The following is a 20165-nucleotide window of genomic DNA, read 5'->3' as shown; positions in this document are numbered from 1 at the left end:
TGGGGTCACTTGTGGCGTAGTTATAGTGCCCTGGCAATTTAGGGGCCCAAATGTGTAAGAAGTACCTTGCAATCAAAATGTGTAAAAAATGGCCTGCGAAATCCGAAAGGTGCACTTTGGAATTTGGGCCCCTTTGCCCACCTTGGCTGCAAAAAAGTGTCACACATCTGGTATCGCCGTACTCAGGAGAAGTTGGGGAATGTGTTTCGGGGTGTCATTTTACATATACCCATGCTGGGTGAGAAAAATATCTTGGTCAAATGCCAACTTTGTATAAAAAAATAGGAAAAGTTGTCTTTTGCCAAGATATTTCTCTCACCCAGCATGGTTATATGTAAAATGGCACCCTAAAACACATTCCCCAACTTCTCCTGAGTACGGCGATACCAGATGTGTGACACTTTTTTGCAGCCAAGGTGGGCAAAGGGGCACATATTCCAAAGTGCACCTTTCGGATTTCACAGGCCATTTTTTACAGATTTTGATTGCAAGGTAGTTCTCACACATTTGGGCCCCTAAATTGCCAGGGCAGTATAACTACGCCACAAGTGACCCCATTTTGGAAAGAAGACACCCCAAGGTATTCCGTGAGGGGCACGGCGAGTTCCTAGAATTTTTTTGTGTTTTGGGGTGCCATTTTACATATAACCATGCTGGGTGAGAGAAATATCTTGGCAAAAGACAACTTTTCCTATTTTTTTTTATACAAAGTTGGCATTTGACCAAGATATTTTTCTCACCCAGTATGGGTATATGTAAAATGACACCCCAAAACACATTGCCCAACTTCTCCTGAGTACGGCGATACCAGATGTGTGACACTTTTTTGCAGCCTAGATGCGCAAAGGGGCCCAAATTCCTTTTAGGAGGGCATTTTTAGACATTTGGATCCCAGACTTCTTCTCACACTTTCGGGCCCCTAAAAAGCCAGGGCAGTATAAATACCCCACATGTGACCCCACTTTGGAAAGAAGACACCCCAAGGTATTCAATGAGGGGCCTGGCGAGTTCCTAGAAATTTTTTATTTTTTGCATAAGTTAGCGGAAATTGATTTTTTTAGTTTTTTTCTCACAAAGTCTCACTTTCCGCTAACTTAGGACAAAAATTACAATCTTTCATGGACTCAATATGCCCCTCAGCGAATACCTTGGGGTGTCTTCTTTCCGAAATGGGGTCACATGTGGGGTATTTATACTGCCCTGGCTTTTTAGGGGCCCTAAAGCGTGAGAAGAAGTCTGGAATATAAATGTCTAAAAATGTCTACGCATTTGGATTCCGTGAGGGGTATGGTGAGTTCATGGGAGATTTTATTTTTTGACACAAGTTAGTAGAATATGAGACTTTCTAAGAAAAAACAAAAACAAAAACAAACAAAAAATTTCCGCTAACTTGTGCCAAAAAAAATCTCTGAATGGAGCCTTACCGGGGGGGGGGGGGGGGCTGATCAATGACAGGGGGGTGATCAATGACAGGGGGGTGATCACCCATATAGACTCCCTGATCACCCCCCTGTCATTGATCACCCCCCTGGTAAGGCTCCATTCAGACGTCCGTATAATTTTTACGGATCCATGGATCGGATCCGCAAAACACATGCGGACGTCTGAATGGAGCCTTACAGGGGGGTTATCAATGACAGGGGGTGATCAGGGTGATCACCCCCCTGTCACTTATCACCCCCCCTGTAAGGCTCCATTCAGACATCCGCATGATTTTTTACGGATCCATGGATACATGGATCGGATCCACAAAACACATGCGGACGTCTGAATGGAGCCTTACAGGGGGGTTATCAATGACAGGGGGTGATCAGGGTGATCACCCCCCTGTCACTGATCAGCCCCCCTGTAAGGCTCCATTCAGACATCCGCATGATTTTTACGGATCCATGGATACATGGATCGGATCCACAAAACACATGCGGACGTCTGAATGGAGCCTTACAGGGGGGTTATCAATGACAGGGGGTGATCAGGGTGATCAGGGTGATCACCCCCCTGTCACTGATCACCCCCCTTGTAAGGCTCCATTCAGACATCCGCATGATTTTTACGGATCCATGGATCCATGGATCGGATCCACAAAACACATGCGGACGTCTGAATGGAGCCTTACAGGGGGGTTATCAATGACAGGGGGTGATCAGGGTGATCACCCCCCTGTCACTGATCACCCCCCCTGTAAGGCTCCATTCAGACATCCGCATGATTTTTACGGATCCATGGATACATGGATCGGATCCACAAAACACATGCGGACGTCTGAATGGAGCCTTACAGGGGGGTTATCAATGACAGGGGGTGATCAGGGTGATCAGGGTGATCACCCCCCTGTCACTGATCACCCCCCCTGTAAGGCTCCATTCAGACATCCGCATGATTTTTTACGGATCCATGGATACATGGATCGGATCCACAAAACACATGCGGACGTCTGAATGGAGCCTTACAGGGGGGTGATCAATGACAGGGGGGTGATCAGGGAGTGTATATGGGTGATCACCCGCCTGTCATTGATCACCCCCTGTAAGGCTCCATTCAGACGTCCGCATGTGTTTTGCGGATCCGATCCATGTATCCATGGATCCGTAAAAATCATGTGGACGTCTGAATGGAGCCTTACAGGGGGGTGATCAATGACAGGGGGTGATCAGGGTGATCAGGGAGTGTATATGGGTGATCACCCGCCTGTCATTGATCACCCCCTGTAAGGCTCCATTCAGACGTCCGCATGTGTTTTGCGGATCCGATCCATGTATCCATGGATCCGTAAAAATCATGCGGACGTCTGAATGGAGCCTTACAGGGGGGTGATCAGTGACAGGGGGGTGATCAATGACAGGGGGTGATCAGGGAGTGTATATGGGTGATCACCCGCCTGTCATTGATCACCCCCCTGTAAGGCTCCATTTAGACGTCCGTATGCGTTTTGCGGATCAGATCCATGTATCCGTGGATCCGTAAAAATCATACGGACGTCTGAACGGAGCCTGACAGGGGGGGTGATCAATGACAGGGCGGTGATCAATGACAGGGGGGTGATCAGGGAGTTTATATGGGGTGATCATGGGTGATCAGGGGTTTATAAGGGGTTAATAAGTGACGGGGGGGTGTAGTATAGTGTGGTGTTTGGTGCGACTGTACTGACCTACCTGAGTCCTCTGGTGGTCGATCCTAACAAAAGGGACCACCAGAGGACCAGGTAGGAGGTATATTAGACGCTGTTATGAAAACAGCGTCTAATATACCTGTTAGGGGTTAAAAAATTCGGATCTCCAGCCTGCCAGCGAGCGATCGCCGCTGGCAGGCTGGAGATCCACTCACTTACCTTCCGTTCCTGTGAGCGCGCGCGCCTGTGTGCGCGCGTTCACAGGAAATCTCGCGTCTCGTGAGATGACGCATATATGCGTGACTGTGCGCAGGGCTGCCACCTCCGGAACGCACATCTGCGTTAGGCGGTCCGGAGGTGGTTAAGAGACAGTCCTGGCACTTGCTTGACTTTCTTAGGCCCCACCGATCCCTTGGTCACTACAACTGAACCTCCTTATATAGTCATATGTTTATATTTTGAAGCAGAAAATCTGAGACAAGAGGAATGGTGTCTAAGTCACATACTTTATGCTTCAATATTGATGGATGTTTGGATTCATAACATAATATGTATTCCTTTATATTAATTAGGGTAATATAGTGCTTTTCTAAATCTAGCCACTACATATTTCCTCTGACGATTTAAGCTAATATTTTCCAGGCATTTGATATCTTATAGAATGATTATACTAATATTTAGTTTTGCCATCTGTGGTTTTTGGCAGTTTTTTTATGGCAGTTCTTCTCTTGGGTTTTGCACATACTGGGGGATATTTATCAATAATGACATGATTTGCACCAAAAAATTCTAACATTACAAATCAAAAGTGGTGATTTGTTTCACCTTATATATCAAAAGGTGCACACCACTTTTAAAATGTGTCTTTTTTAATATATAAACCTGATTATCCGCCTATTACTCTCTATTTGTGACATTTTAATACCAATGGCACTAAAATGCTAAAAATGTTTTTTTTTTTTTACATGCACCATTTCAGCCACCCCACCACCAGACTACACTTGAGACATTTGAAACATATTTGCAACATTTACAGTGGTAAATTGCGACTTTTGTCTCAGATTCGGGACATTTTTGTTATTGTTTTGTTGGATGTCAATTAGTGACAAAACCCAGCAGTTTAGCTCTTTTCTAGAAGAATGAAATAAGTGCATCTTGTTTTAATACTTACCTATCACTTGTTCCCACGAGTTGGCTTTCTTTTCATAAATGCAACTTTTTGACAAAGTCACATATTTCTGACATGAATGTGACTTTTTACACAAAACACCACCACATAAGCTGGCTTAATTGTCTGCAGCAATTTGAGCCATTTCTGCAGATAAGTGGATGATAAATGAAGCGTAATATGCACCAAGTTGATAACCCTGCCCACTTTGATATTTAGAACTCATTTCTGGCATGATGCATTCTTCATGGTAAAAATTCTAGAGAAAACAGTTGATATATTTGGCGCAAATCAGAATGCTATTCTTTTTGGTGCATTTTACATGCTTAGTAAATGTCCCCCACTGAGTCTTACCAATAGTGTTTTCTGCATGGCAATTTTCCTAAGTGGTGAAGGTGAAAATTCCTAAAGAAACACCAAAGAACTACAGCATGAATTGTGTTTTAGACCATAAAGAAAAAAAAAATCACCTAATGAACAAACATGTCAGTAGCACAAAAACCCTTGTGTGTCCTATGTTTCTCATTTCCCAAAGACCTTCAGCTAACATCTAGATCTGGGGTTTGTATACAAACCCAAACACACACACACAAATAAAACTGAAAAAAATGCAGATGTAAAAATGTGGCTAAAAATGAAAAGGTGCAGAAAAACACCACTAAGGCTACTTTCACACTAGTGTTGTTAGAATCCGGCAACGAAACTGTATGCAAACGGATATCTTTTTTTTCCGGATCCGGTGATATACCAGATCCGTCTCATCTGGTTTCACGCGGAATAACGGATCCGGTATTTAAATGTTTTCAAAGATCAAAAGCTAAACTAGCTCCTCTTGTGGCAACTACCAGAACACTTGGTACCGGACCCGGCATTAATACTTCTGTATGGAAATGAATGCCGGATCCGCCAAGTACGGTATTGTTCCGGGATTTTGGTCAAATACTGTACAAGGGACGGAACGGAAGACATCCTGATGAATACTGAACGAATTGCTTTCCATTCAGAATGCATTAGGACAAAACTGATGTGTTTTTTTCCGGTATTGAGACCCTTTACCGGATTTCAATACCGGAAAAGAAAAACGCTAGTGTGAAAGTACCCTAAAACAGAAAAAAACAATACAGAAAGTCCAGGTCTGTTTTCTGTGGATTTTATCTGAAAATTTTAATGGTTTTCTTTTTATGCGGATAAAAAGCTAGCATTTTAGTAGGTCTCTGTAGTATTTTTTATCCCGATACAGCATGCTGAAAGTATTGCATTATGTTGTTTTAGTAGTGTTTTCAATGGCGTAAAAAACATTTTAAAATATTGCTGTTTTTACCATGCAATTTAAATACCGATAGTCGTGTCTGTTGACACAAACCCTCTATTTTCTATTGTACTGAAAATCTCTAAAGCTGGCCATACACATTACATAAATGAAGTCTAAATTCGCAGATTTTAAGAGAAATTGCCAATTATCTAATGTACATGGGGGATTCCCAGCACTCCACGACAATTTTAATGAGGTTTTCATTGTGTTTATCCACCAAATCCATACCAAAATCTGCATATGTTAATTCTAGATTTTATTGTGGATTTTCCCCAGATCTCTAAACTTTTTATTGCAAAGAATGAAATCTGTATTGAAGATCCACACAAACAATTGACATGATGTGGATTTGCAGATCAATTTCTGTGTGGTAACTTTCTGTACTGTGTACATGAGATTTTTAAAATCTCATCTATTTAGCTGGTGCTTTATTATCCTGTAAATTTCCTGCGTGAAAATCACATGGAGTATCCATATGTATTGTACAACATGTGGGATTCCATAGAGGTCTATGAGTCCTCTAACGTTCTATGTTTCTTGCACCATAAGGCACACCTGACCATAAGAAGCACCCAGATTTTAGTAAAGAACAAATAAATTAGGAAGATTAATATTTTTAATCGTACAGATCAGACTCCCACCGCTACTTGCAGATCCAGCATGCTCTTCCTGTACTCATTACTCCCTGGTCTTCTGCTGATACCGTTGCACAACATCAGGTCATTGTGCGTGCAAACGCTGTATGACATCAGGTCACAGCACAGTGAGGGCCTGTATTCACTACTCCCCTGTCTTACTGTGTACTAGTGGGCACTTCCATAATGGAAATCCTTGCTAGTATTCGCTTCATAATACACACTGCAATTTCAACCCCCACTTTTTTGGGGAAAAGTGTGTCTTTTGGTGTGGGAAATACGGTTCCTCAGAAATCCTCAGGTCATATGAATCCAACAGAAAAAAAAGGATGGTACACTCCATTGGACGCCATATGCTTGAAAGCTTATATTGGAGAATATCTGCAGGAGTCCAATGGAGTATATGCAGGGAGGCAAGTTGTATACTAAAGGAGTCCTAGAGGCTCCATGGACTGCATGCATTGCTGTAGAAGCTCCATACACAGGAATCTGCAGTGTGCATTAGCTCTAAGCTGAGACATAGTGTTAAATATATCTCTGGTTGTAGCTATACCTAATCCCCGAAATATTTTGTATGGAGACCACACTTAGACCCAAAAAATTAGTATGGACTAAATGTGTTGATCATAGCAACTAATCAGATTTCACCATTAATTTTTGCAAAGCAGTGTGAAAATTGAGGCAGTGATTATCTCTGTTCCTCTTGTCTGCACCTACTACATAGGTTCCTTTGTTCCTAGACTATATCACACAGATAACCCCATTTGCAGACATACAGTATTTTAGATAAATTCTCTGTCTACCAATCATATAAAGGAAAACATTCTAATGAATCCTGAATAGGAATGAGCGAACACATAGTACAATAGAGGGCTCTTAAAGGCTTCCGTTTTACATTCTGTCATAATAGAAGTCTGTGGCCAGCTTAACAGATCCTGTCCTGCATAACGGAAACCCAGACATATCCGTTATGCTCCCATAGACTTTTATTATGACGGCATGCAAAATGGAATGCCTATAAAGGTTTCCCTTTTGCATTCCGTTCAAAAATGCCATTATTTTCCGATATAAGATGTTGTAGTGAAAAATAATAAAGTCATTCAAAAATCCCAGTGAAAAAGTCCAGGTTGCAGTTCGGGTTTGCTCATCCCTATCCATGAATACACTATGTATGTATGTGTATGTGTTCTATGGACTGTTTTTATGACTCTGTATGAACCTTTGACTTTATATATTTTATATTATGATTTCATGCTTTTGAGTGCCTTTCATTTTGGAGAGCTATTTTACATTTCCTGATTTATTATATATATTTTTTATATTTTTAAGGTATTTTATGACCGTTTTTACTTTTGCCTTTGTTTTAGAGCAGTAGAATAATATTTACCTCCCTATTATGGCATATTCTTTTTTATGATTATGTTATATTTATATTAATTTTATTCAATCGTTCTTGATAATAATTTTGCTTTTATTTAGAGGAAAAATGATACCAGAAGACTTGAATAAACAAGTGCAGAACGTAAAAGAAGAAGTAAGTAAAGACTACTATTTTCTCATTTAGCTAAAACTTTTAATAGATAAATGCTACTAAGGTCTTCTCTCCTAAGTTTAGAGCTGAACCCTGACACAACCTGATCTGCACTCATTCACCATGAATGAGTGGAGCATCGGAGCTTTTCATGGTTTGATGCTCACCCTTGGCTGAATTGTGCAGGGCAAGGGAACTTTGTTGAGATCTGGTGATGATCCATTCGTGAGCTAGACAGAGGCCTCTGCCTAGCAGTGAGTCCGGTGATGTCACCGGTACTAATGGATGGTCTTTAGTACTGCCGTAGCCTGGTTTTACAGGCTAGGGCAGCACTAAAAACCACCCATTAGAGCCGGCGATGTCACCAGGAACACTGCAAGATGGAAGCCTCTGCTTTGCAGTGTCCAAATATAAACAAACAGCCCTTGACAAGGGGGATCATTGGAGCGCAAAAATCTCAGATGCTCCACTCATTTATGGTGAATGAGTGCAGATTGGGTGGTGCCCTGGTTCACCTCTGAATGCAGACAACCCCTTTAAGGGCCCATATCACTGGAAAATTATCAGAACAATTAATTGGAATGAATGCTTATATGTAAGCTCTTCCCAATAATTGCCCATTATAAAGGTGTTACCAATCATTTGACTATAAGCAAAAAGTTTGTCTGTCGGGTGATCCGCGGTTTATACACCACATAAAATCATTAGGTGTCAGCAGAATTTTGCCCTGTATAACAAAACAATGAAATTACAGGTGAAACTCAAAAATTTTGTATATCGTGCAAAAGTCCATTTATTTCAGTAATGCAAATTAAAAGGAGTTACATTAATGCAGCTTAAAATTAGAATTTTGTGAAAAGGTTTCAATATTCTAGACTCAAAGTGTCACACTCTAGTCAGGTAATTAATCCACCTGAGCAAAGGGTACCTAAAAATTGAGAATTTGGGGTTTTATAAGCTATAAGCCATACTCATCCAAATTATAACAAATAAATGCTTGAAATATCTCGCTTTGCATGTAATGAGTCTATCACATATGTTAGTTTCACCTTTTAAGTTGCATTACTGAAATAAATGAACTTTGCACAATATTCTAATTTTTCAAGTTTCACCTGTATATGGAGATGATTACCTCATGTGAATGCAGCTGAATGAGCAATCAAGGAATCAAATGGTTCACTCCCAATTATTGCCCTGCGTATTGCCCCAGGTAAATGAGTATTAAAGGTAAATTCACATGTGGCAGATTTGTTGCAGAAAGTTTTGTTCTGGATAAATAAAGAGACTTTTTTCTGTCTGATATGAAACATAATTGTGACATTTTAGATCTTTATGGATTGCTTTTATGGGGTAAAATGGGGTTAAAAAAAAATCATACTCACCTCATCCATTTGAGCACGAAGAGCCCACTGCCACCATCTTGAGTCAAGATCCTGAGCCAAATCTTGTGCGCAGTGACGTATGACACAAGCAGACGTGATGACATTATCATGCACCACGCAAGATTTGGTGCTAGATCTTTAATCAAGATGGAGACTGTGGGCTCTTCATGATCAAATGGATGAGGTAAGTATAATTTTACTTATTTATTTTTTATCATAGACCTTAATATTAATGTCAATCGCTGTTTCCCATCATTGCACTGACTACTTACAAAGAAGTGTGCTTTATGACATTTTTTTTTTTTTTTTGTAAAATTAGGTAAACTAGCTGAATCAAATTTTCAAGAATTTCATTTAAAACGAGCTGTAAGTTCTGATATGAGCCTCACATTAGTTAGTGGATACCCCTACACACCACTACCACTGTAAGGGTACAACTGCACAGACTAGTTTCTGCATGCAATTTTGAAAGCAAAAACAAGCGTGGATCATAACAGGAAAAAAAGTAGGACATATACAGAGTGTCTCTTTTTTAAAATTTATTCCTGGTTTTGCCTTCCAAAACTGCATACAGAAACCTTACTGTGTGGCCGTATGCTAAGCAGTCGGGTCGAATATAATCTATACAGAGCTGCAGTCTTTTCTATACAGAAATGTACTAAAACTACATTACTAGAGATGAGCGAATTTCTCAAAAATTTGATTTAGACAGTTCGCAGAATTTCCCAAAAAGATTTGATTTGATCCAAATTAATTTGTGACAAATGGCGTTAAAAAAACAGCTATTTCCTGTCTGCTGAGAGTCTCTAAAGTGGTTTAGAACCCTGTGCATTTCAGAAACATGCATAGGGAGTCAGCTGTGCTGGTAAAACAGTACTGTGAGTCAATATGACACTCAGATGACAGGCGTCACTCTTAGGGCCAAAACTGACCAAATAACTGAAGTGAGAACTAAGCCTTACAGGTCAATGTTAGCATCAAGAAGAAACGCACTCCTTTTACACTGTCATCAGCTGATTCCACATAGATTTCAACAGAACCTATTCTGTTACACGGTGAAACAAGTTGTGCACCCATGACCGAGTGGTGAGGTAGCAACAGCATAAGGAGTCAACAAAGTGGCCCGTTCACAGAGTGGTGAGTTTGGGAATCAAATGAGGAATCACATGAGGATTCAACACAGTCACAGAGTGTTGAGGGTGAGAATCGCATTAGGAAGAGCATGAGTCGCCAACACAGTGGCCCAGTCACAGAGTGGTGAGGGTGGGAATAACATGAGGAATAGCATGAGTCATCCACACAGTGGCCCAGTCGCATAGTGGGCCATGCTGATCATCCTCCAGCTTGATGAAAAATTCCCACACCACAGGGTATGGCATTTTCCCCCCACCACTCCATGCTGAATGCCTGCTACTGCTGCCTCTGTGAACCCGTGCACTGCTACTTTTTTCCAGACAGGTAGGCTCCTGCGTAGCAGGTGGTCTACTCCAGGCAAGTTTGGCTACAGATGTCACACTGCTGCCACGCTGCTTACTCACGGCCATGCTACCACCCTGCTGGCTCAGCCACTGCCTCACGCACAAGCTGCCACCCTCTTCTCCTGATGATGATGATGATGAAGCGCCCTCATCAACCGGCTCCCACAAGCGATCAGCCACTTCACCGTCCACCACTGTCTGCATGTCACTGATTTCACCCTCATCAGTCTCAGGGCCACATGTCTGGCCACTTGCAACACCAGCTCCCATGCAATCATTGTCACTACTCGCAATTTCACACCAACTCTGCCACTACTGATTGACACATCAAATTAAGTGTAAAAGAATTTGAACACCCTAAAATGTGCAAAGCCTATATCTGAGTAGGCTTTACTACTGGTTTTGGCTCAAAAAAATGATAGTAATAACTGAAGTATTAACTCACCCTAAATGTACTTACATATGTTTTATTTATGTTTTTTACATCAGCCTGATGAAGGGCATTCTCTCTTCTCGATACGTTGTTTAATGAACCACCATGTCCGGCTAAACAAATAAAAATCAATAAGCAAATTTTGGAGTGCTGTCTAAATTGCTCAACACTTATTATAGTTCCAAGACATGGAGCTAGGAACATACCACGACGTGCACCCAAACCAACAGATTCCAATAGTTGACTTTAGATAACTTCTGCCTGTTCGCACGTCCCTGTGACATCCACAATCCATTTGGATATCTTCTCTATCAACTTTCTATGTTCTTTTCTGAGCCTACCATGTTGATCACGGTTATCTGCGAATCAGGGTTCCACGCTGGAGAGGGAGCGTGAGAAAGGGAGACCTCATCCAAGGGAGGTTAATGGCTGCAATAGGATGAAGCGGAAATTTGGGACAAGTTATTAAAGCAGAAAGATCAAATTAAAGGGCCAATTAAAGTCAAATTTTAGAAATTTAAGTCCCTGTCACCTATGCAAAGCAGTGGTTTTTCATTGCCAGAAATGGGTTAATGTCACCCACCAATGGAACAGATTGTTTAGAAAAATTTCGGTCCCTGTCACCTATGCAGAGCAGAAGTTTATTCACGGCAATAATAGTAAAATGTCACAGAAAAATGTGTGAAATTTATTAACTAGGTCAACTCTGTCAACTAGGTAAAGCAGGGGTATATCACAGCCAAAAATTGGTGAATTTCACCCGAAACTGTAACAGACAAATTAGTGTTTTTTTTTTTTTTTTTACCTGTCCACTAGGTATAGCTGTGGTATATCACACCAAAAAATTTTTGAATTTCACCGGAAAATCTAACAGACAAATTAGTGATTTTTTTTTTAGCTGTCTACTAGGAATAGCAGTGGTATATCAAACCCAAAAATTGGTGAATTTCACCAGAAAATGTAACAGACAAATTAGTGTTTTTTGTTTTTTTTTACCTGTCCACTAGGTATAGCTGTGGTATATCACACCCAAAAATTTTTGAATTTCACCAGAAAATCTAACAGACAAATTAGTGTTTTTTTTTTTTAGCTGTCTACTAGGAATAGCAGTGGTATATCAAACCCAAAAATTGGTGAATTTCACCAGAAAATGTAACAGACAAATTAGTGTTTTTTTTTTTTTTTACCTGTCCACTAGGTATAGCTGTGGTATATCACACCCAAAAATTTTTGAATTTCACCAGAAAATCTAACAGACAAATTAGTGTTTTTTTTTTTTTAGCTGTCTACTAGGAATAGCAGTGGTATATCAAACCCAAAAATTTGTGAATTTCACCCGAAAATGTAACAGACAAATTAGTGAATGTTTTTGACCTGTCTACTAGGTATAGCAGTGGTATATCACACCCAAAAATTTGTGAATTTCATTAGAAAATTTAACAGACAAATTAGTGATTTTTTTTGCTGTCTACTAGGTATAGCAGTGGTATATCAAACCCAAAAATTGCTGAATTGCACCCAAAAATGTAACAGACAAATTAGTGCATTTTTTTATCCTGTCTACTAGGTAGAGCAGTGGTATATCACACCCAAAAATTCTGAATTTTACCCAAAAATGTAACAGACAAATTTGTGAATTTTTTTAACCTGTCTTCTAGGTAAAGCATGGGTATATCACACCCAAAATTGGTGAATTTCACCCAAAAATGTAACAGATAAATTGGTGACATTTTTTTACCTGTCTACTAGGTAGGGCATGGGTATATTACACCCCCAAAATGGTGAATTTCACACGAAAATGTAACAGACAAATTAGTGAATTTTTTTTACATGTCTACTAGGTATAGCAGTGGTATATCACACAATTCACTGAAAAAAATGCACCAAAATGATACGCAACTGACAATACTAGCTAATTCCTCAGACCGATGTTAAAAGCTGAGAACTTTGCCAATATGTTCCAGTCAGGAACATATCGGAGCCCCTTATGTCACGGTGTCTCAGCACGCATGGGGTCCTACCACTAAACTGCCCATGGTGTGTGAACAGAGTCTGAACAGTGCAATTAACTCACAGCCAAGCTCTCACATGCCTCCATAGTGGTATCACAAATGCATTATGAGGTATATTAAAGCTGTGAGCCGCACCCAAAACAGACCATGTGACACAGAAGCTACCAGGTGCAAAAGAATGTTACCAACAATATAAAGTGGCACATTCCATACACATAAGTACAAAAACTCACTGAAAAAAGTGGGCTAAACAGGTGAAAATGCTCAAACCCAGACACTGTGGCGTGTCTATAACTGGGGGAGCAGTGGTATATCACACCCAAAAACTAAACTGGTGAATTTCACCCAAAAATTTAACAAACAAATTAGTGAAATGACTTAAAATAAAATATGTACAAACAAATAAAAAAAACTTGATTCATGAGGTGGAGTTCCATATGGAGTAGGAGTTTGAGGAGTCGGTGGACGTAGCGGTGTAGGTGGAAGCAGCGGTGGAGGAGGACAAGGTAGCCAAAACTGTTTTTTGTTTTTTATTTTTTTATATCTTTTTTTCAAATTAGGGTACACTCCAAGAGAGTGTGGTATATCCAAAATACAAGAATGAGCAATTGCGCTGTAGTATAACAATGGCTGGGTAAGGCCGGTATACATGTCTATTCTGCACAAGGTACAGACAAGTCTTGTGGGATCCATGCCTGGTTCATTTTAATGAACGTGAGCTTGTCCACATTGGCTGTGGACAGGCGGCTGAGCTTGTTTGTGATAATGCCCCCTGCCGCGCTAAGCACGCATTCAGATAATACACTGGCTGCAGGGCATGCCAGCACCTCCATAAAAGGCAAGCTTAGGCAATGTGCCCAATTTGGAAACCCAGAAGTTGAAGGGGGCTGATCCGTCATTCAGTACGTGTAGGCATGTGCCCACATACTGCTCCACCATGTTGGTGAAATTCTGCCTCCTGCTAAGACGTTCCATTTCAGCTGGTGGTGCTGGTTGTTGTGGTGTGCTGGCATAGCTTTTCCACATTTCGGCCATGTTAACCCTGCCTTCTGGCCTCACCATTCGTAGAGCCGCATTAGGCCCTACCAAATAACGCTGATGGTTCTGTCACCTACTCGCACCTAAGGAAGGTGTGTCACTTGTGCGTGTAGCTGGCACAGATCGACCACGTCCTCTCCCTGCAACAGAAGCTCCACCAGCAGCACCATGACCGGGGCCACGTCCCTTATTTGACGCTCTCCTCATTCTTTGCGTTCACCCACCAAACTAACAGATGTTTTTTGTAAGGCGACAATGTAACCGTCAATAGTCAACAATAAGGTTCACTGAGAGTAGGGCATTGCTGGTTTCAAAAAGAGGAAAAATGTCTTCAGGTCACATAACATGCAAATTTATACAATTAATTCACGGTCCCCAAAAATGTTAATTTGTCAACCAACAATGTAACTGCAGTATTGACTGGTTGTATTTGACTGACAAATGCAGCAAAGGCCCCAGATGTAAGGTCTTGCAAATAATTGGTGTTTATTTAAGCCCAAAATATAACAGCAGTATTTAAAGTTTGTATTTGACTGTCACAAATGCAACAATGGCCGCAAATATATTATCTTGCCCAAAATGGGTGTTTTTTTTTAAAACAAGAATTTAACAGCAGTATCTAACACTTGTATTGGACTGTCAGAAATACAGCAAAGGCCGCAAATGTATTATCTTGCCCAAAATGGGTGTTTTTTTAAAACAAGAATATGACAGCAGTATCTAACACTTGTATCGGACTGTCAGAAATGCAGCAAAGGCCGCAAATGTATTATCACAATACAAATGCACTATCTAGAAATTTTATTATAGGTATATCACACCCCTGCCTCAATCAGATATTTTGGGGGGCAACGGGCATATCACACCAATTGCAATTAGTTGTTCCAATGGCGTTTGTCTGTCTGTATAGCTGCAGTATCTTAGCAGAACCTCACACAAATGCTGCACAATACAAATGCACTATATATAAATTATATTATATGTATATCACACCCCTGCCTCAATCAGATTTTTTGGGGGGCAACTGGTATATCACACCGGTTGCAATTAGTTGTTCCAATATTGTTTGTCCCTCTGTATAACTGCGGCATCTCAGCAGAACAGCACACAAATGCTACAAAATACAAATGCACTATATAGAAATTATATTATAGGTATATCACACCCCTGCCTCAATCAGATTTTTGGGTGGCAACTGGTGTTGCACACCAGTTACAATTAGTTGTTCCAATAGCGTTTGTCCCTCTGTATAGCTGCAGTATTGCAGCAGAACCGCACACAACTGTTACACGATACAAATGCACTATAATATACTTTCTATGTTAGAAAGTATAGTATAAGTATATTACACTCCTCAGTATGTCACACCTATAGATAGCACACCTATGCCAGTCTTTAACAGGACTTTTGTGGCCCTATTAGCTAGCGTTTGGTGTCTCTATCCTCTCTAACAGTCTGTCCCTGCTCCACACAGCAACCTCTACCTACATTGGCAAAAAACACAATGTAAAATGGTGGCCAGATCGGGTTTATTTATAGGGTAGGGATGTGTTATTGTGCTCAAACATCTCAATTGGCTGTCCTGTCCCACCTGATGGATGTGTCATGGGTCAAAGTTCTGCACAATGTAAAAAATATGGCGCCGTCGGAAATCGCCATATGTTTGCTTGTTCGGCAAACAGCGAACTAGCAAAGTTTGCTGCGAAACGACAGCCGGGCGTACCGCAAGGCCATCTTTAAGAGGGTTGACATACCTACTTTAACCAAATACTGATTGAGAGCTGCGATATTCCTTGCTTCCACAAAATACTGATTAAGGGTTTCGATAAACCTGTTTCCATCAAATATTGATTGAGACCTACAATATACCTGCTTCCACATAATATTGATTAAGGGGTTAGATATACCTGCTTCCACAAAATACTGATTGAGGGCTGCGATATACCTACTTCCACAAAATACTGATTAAAGAGTTCGATATACCTACTTCCACCAAATATTGATTGAGGCCTACAATATACCTCCTTCCACAAAATACCGATTAAGGGGTTCAATAAACATGTTTTTACATGCAGGTGCAGGTGCTTGGTAAAAAGGAAAACTTTAAATATTTAGGGATACAAATTTCTGGAAATGTTGAAGAATATGAAAAATTAAATGTACTCCCCCTTATAAAAGAACTTAGGGCCAAAATACATATCTGGCGAAGACTACCGATGTCAATACAGGGTCGGGTAAATTTAATAAAAATGGTTTTCCTCCCTAAAATACTTTATGTCCTTTAAAATGCCCCAGTTAGGTTGCCGCAGGGTACCTTTAGATTACTCGACAGTCTAATGGGAGATTTCCTTTGGAAAGGTACGATCCCCAGAATAAAGAGAGAGATACTTCAGTTCCCATTGAGAGAAGGTGGATTAGCTGTCCCGAATTGTTTTTTTTAATTATTTAATTACACAATATTCTCATATTAAAGCTAGTTTAAATGGTTTAGTGGGTATGCAGGTATTGAATAGAGTGGGGTGGAAAGAAGAATGGAATTATTTAGAGGTGTTGGAATCAGGTACACTTGGTAGAAATAATATTGGAAATAGAGTTTTAAACCTATTGGAATATGTATGGGTAGAAATAAAAAAAAATATTAGAGATTAAAGGGTTTCTGTATTATACACCTATTTGGAAAAATCTCTATCTTAAGAAATTGCAAGGGATCAAGGTGTATATAGATTGGGAAAAAAAAATGGGGTGAAGTATTTAAACCAGATATTTGAACAGGGTAAATTAAAAGACTTCAATACAATGGTTAGAGAGTTTGGTATACCGCAAAAGGATATATATATGAATATTTTCAGCTTAAGAATGCATTGCGTACAGTTAGGCAAGAGGATAAATATAAGTGGGAAACATCTGACACACTGCATAATTTCATTAACGTGGGTGAAAAAGGAGGAACAACGGCTAAAAGATATAGGATACTGATGGAGGGAAAAAAGAAACAGGTTATAATACCTGCTAGAAAAAAATGGGAAAATGAACTACAACTTTTTACGGAAGAAAAATGGAACAATGCTTTAAAAAGCTACGCGGGAGTCTCTAATAGGGGCTCACATAAGATCTCACAATTTTTTGTAGTTCATAGGCTGCATCGATCACCACGGATATTGAAAAGAATAGGTGTTAGAGTTTCGGATAATTGTACAAAATGTGGGGGAGAGAATGCTGATTTAATGCATTGTTTTTGGAGATGCCCAAGACTGTTCATGTATTGGACAGAAATAACAGATATAACGGTAAATAACGGTATATTTAATTTTGAAGGTTCAAATATCAGAAGATCCTATGACTTGCATCTTGGGGGCAACAGAACATTTGAGGCTAAATAGAGACATACGAATGGTCCTGAGTAAGGTACTATTTCAAGCTAGACTCCTTATACTTAGGAAATGGGTAGGGGCGGACCCTCCAACAGTGGGACAGTGGAGGAAAGCAGTGGATAACTTGATTAAAGAAGAACGAATGATGGAGGGCCATAGTAGAAAAGTAAAAAGCGTTGATGAAATATGGAAGAATTGGTTACTTTAGGGCTGGATAGATAAACTTTTAATTATTTATTTATTTATTTATTTTTTTTGGCTCTTACGCATCTCTCCTTTCCCCCTCCCCATAAGGGAGGTAGGGGGTGGGTAAATGGGGAATGAAGATATTTGTAATTGTATGTGTATAGAAAAAAATTGGTATGTATTGGATATACTAAAAATTTAACTTCTTAATGTTGAAATTATTTTTCTATTCTGTAGTGATGATGGGAATAAAATAAAATAAAAAATTTAAAAACATGTTTTTACCAAATATTGATTGAGGCCTATGATATACCTGCTTCGACAAAATACTGATTAAGGGGTTTTATATGCCTGCTTCCACAAAATACAGACTGAGGAGTTCAATATACCTGTTTCGACCAAATATTGATTTAGGCCTCCGATATACCTGCTTCCACAAAATGCTGTTTAAGGGGTTTGATATAACTGCTTCCACAAAATATTTATTGAGGGCTACAATATACTTGCTTCCACAAAATACTGATTAGGGGTTTGATATACCTGCTACCACAAAATACCGATTAAGGGGTTTGATATTCCTGCCTCCACAAAATACTGATAAAGGGCTGCAATATACTTGCTTCCACAAAATATTGATTAAGGGGTTTGACATACTTGTTTCCACCAAATATTGATTGAGGCCTTCGATATACCTGCTTCCACAAAATACAGATTAAGGGGTTTGATATTCCTGTTTCCACTAAATATTCATTGAGGCCTACAATATATCTGCTTTCACTGCTACTGATCAAGGGGTTTTATATACCTGCTTCCATAAAAACTGATTGAGGGCTGCAATATACCTGGCTCCACAAAATATTGATTAAGGGGTTTGATATACATGCTTTCACAAAATATTGAGTGAGTGATATGATATTCTTGCTTGCACAAAATACTGATTAAGGGGTTAAATATACCTGTTTCCACCAAATATTGATTGAGGCTTGCAATATACCTGCTTCCAAAAAATACTGATTAAGGAGTTTGATATACCTGTTTTCACCAAATATTGATTGAGGCCTGCACTATACCTGCTTCCACAAAAAACTATTAACAGCTTTGATATACCTGTTTCCACCAAATATTGATTGAGGCCTGCAATATACTTGTTATTTTCCCATCCAATCCCAGATGCGCAGCCATTCTTGACACCGGATGAGGAAGAGGAGGTAGCAACGGCCTCCACCCAGCGGTCTGACGACAGTACCCGGATCAGCCCACGGAGGGAGGTCCCCGCTGCTGCTGCCTTCTCTGAGATCTCAAATGTCAGTGCTGGTGAAGGCGACGATAATGACGTGTCGATGGACGTCACGTGGGTGTCCACAAGAGAGAAAGGGAAGGGGAGTTCAGAGGGAGAGACGGAGCAGCAGAGAGGGAGGAGAAGGAGGAGAAGCAGGCAGAGCTCGCAGGGCACAGGAGGCAAAAAGCAGACTGCAAATGTGTCTGGAGTGAGCCATTCAGCAAGCACGGTCACCTCAGGCGCTCCCAGCATGCCGGCACATGGCTCCGCAGTTTTTTTTTACTTGTCAGCTGCTGACAATAGTGTTGCCATCTTCAGCCTGTGCTGTCAACGCATAAGTCGCGGTATGCCCAACACTCACCTAGGGACAACCGCCGTAAGAATGCACCTGGCCTTCCATCACCGAGCCCAGTGAGAGCAATGCCATCAGAACCCACAAAGCCACACTCCCGGCGCTTAACATACTGCCTCTTCTCCTTTTCCTCTTTCCTCCCATTTGTCCTCCACTCCACCCTCCACCGTGCCGCTGTCGTGTTCATCTGGCTGAAGGCAGGCTACCGTGGCCCAAATGTTTGAGTGTAAAAAGTTGATGACGCCGGATAATCCTCTTGCCCAACGGCTGACCGCTGGCTTGTCAGTATTGCTAGCCTGCCAACTACTGCCATATAAACCAGTGGACTCTGAGGCCTTTAGAAAATTTGTGGTTATTGGCACACTGCAAAATAAATATTTCTCCCAGAAGGGCATCCTAGAGCTATATGGCCTCGTTCAGAGGCAAGTGAATATATCTCTGGCACACATATGTCTCTTGTGGGTGGCAAGATACATCTGACCACAGACACGTGGTCTAGCAAACACGGGCAGGGAAGTTACATAACTTTTACTGCCCACTGGGTGAAACTTCTGACAGCCGTCAAGCATGTATCCCATGGCTCCCGTGTGGATTTGGTGTTACCACCAAGGATTGCATGCAGGCCTGCCTCTTCTTCTTCTCTTCCTACTCCATCCTCCGTCTCCTCCTCAGCTGACTCTTCCTTTTCCCCTGCTACCGCCTCTTCCGCTACGCCCCCCCCCAAGCTCTGCAGAACCTATTCAATGTCCCAGGTTTGAAGTTGCCATGCTGTGCTGCGGCTGTTCTGCCTGGAATCCAAGAGCCACACCGGTCCTGCACTGCTTTCAGCTCTGCGCTCACAGGCCGATCAGTGGCTAACCCCGCTCAATTTGACAGTTG

At 40.9% G+C, this 20165-nt stretch overlaps 1 protein-coding gene across 1 annotated transcript in view; it reads left to right on the top strand.

Annotated features, from left to right (window-relative positions):
- GADL1 (glutamate decarboxylase like 1) overlaps positions 1–20165 on the top strand; it is a 465799-nt gene that overhangs the window by 236425 nt on the left and 209209 nt on the right. Inside the window, exon 8 of the mRNA XM_044293805.1 lies at positions 7704–7758. Coding sequence (XP_044149740.1) covers positions 7704–7758 — 55 coding nt within the window. The remainder of the gene's footprint in view (positions 1–7703; positions 7759–20165) is intronic.

This window comes from Bufo gargarizans, chromosome 5 (assembly GCF_014858855.1).
Source record: "Bufo gargarizans isolate SCDJY-AF-19 chromosome 5, ASM1485885v1, whole genome shotgun sequence".
Lineage (NCBI taxonomy): Eukaryota > Metazoa > Chordata > Amphibia > Anura > Bufonidae > Bufo > Bufo gargarizans.
The sequence above is the reverse complement of the archived record's forward strand: the minus strand, read 5'-3'. Positions and strand labels throughout refer to the sequence as shown.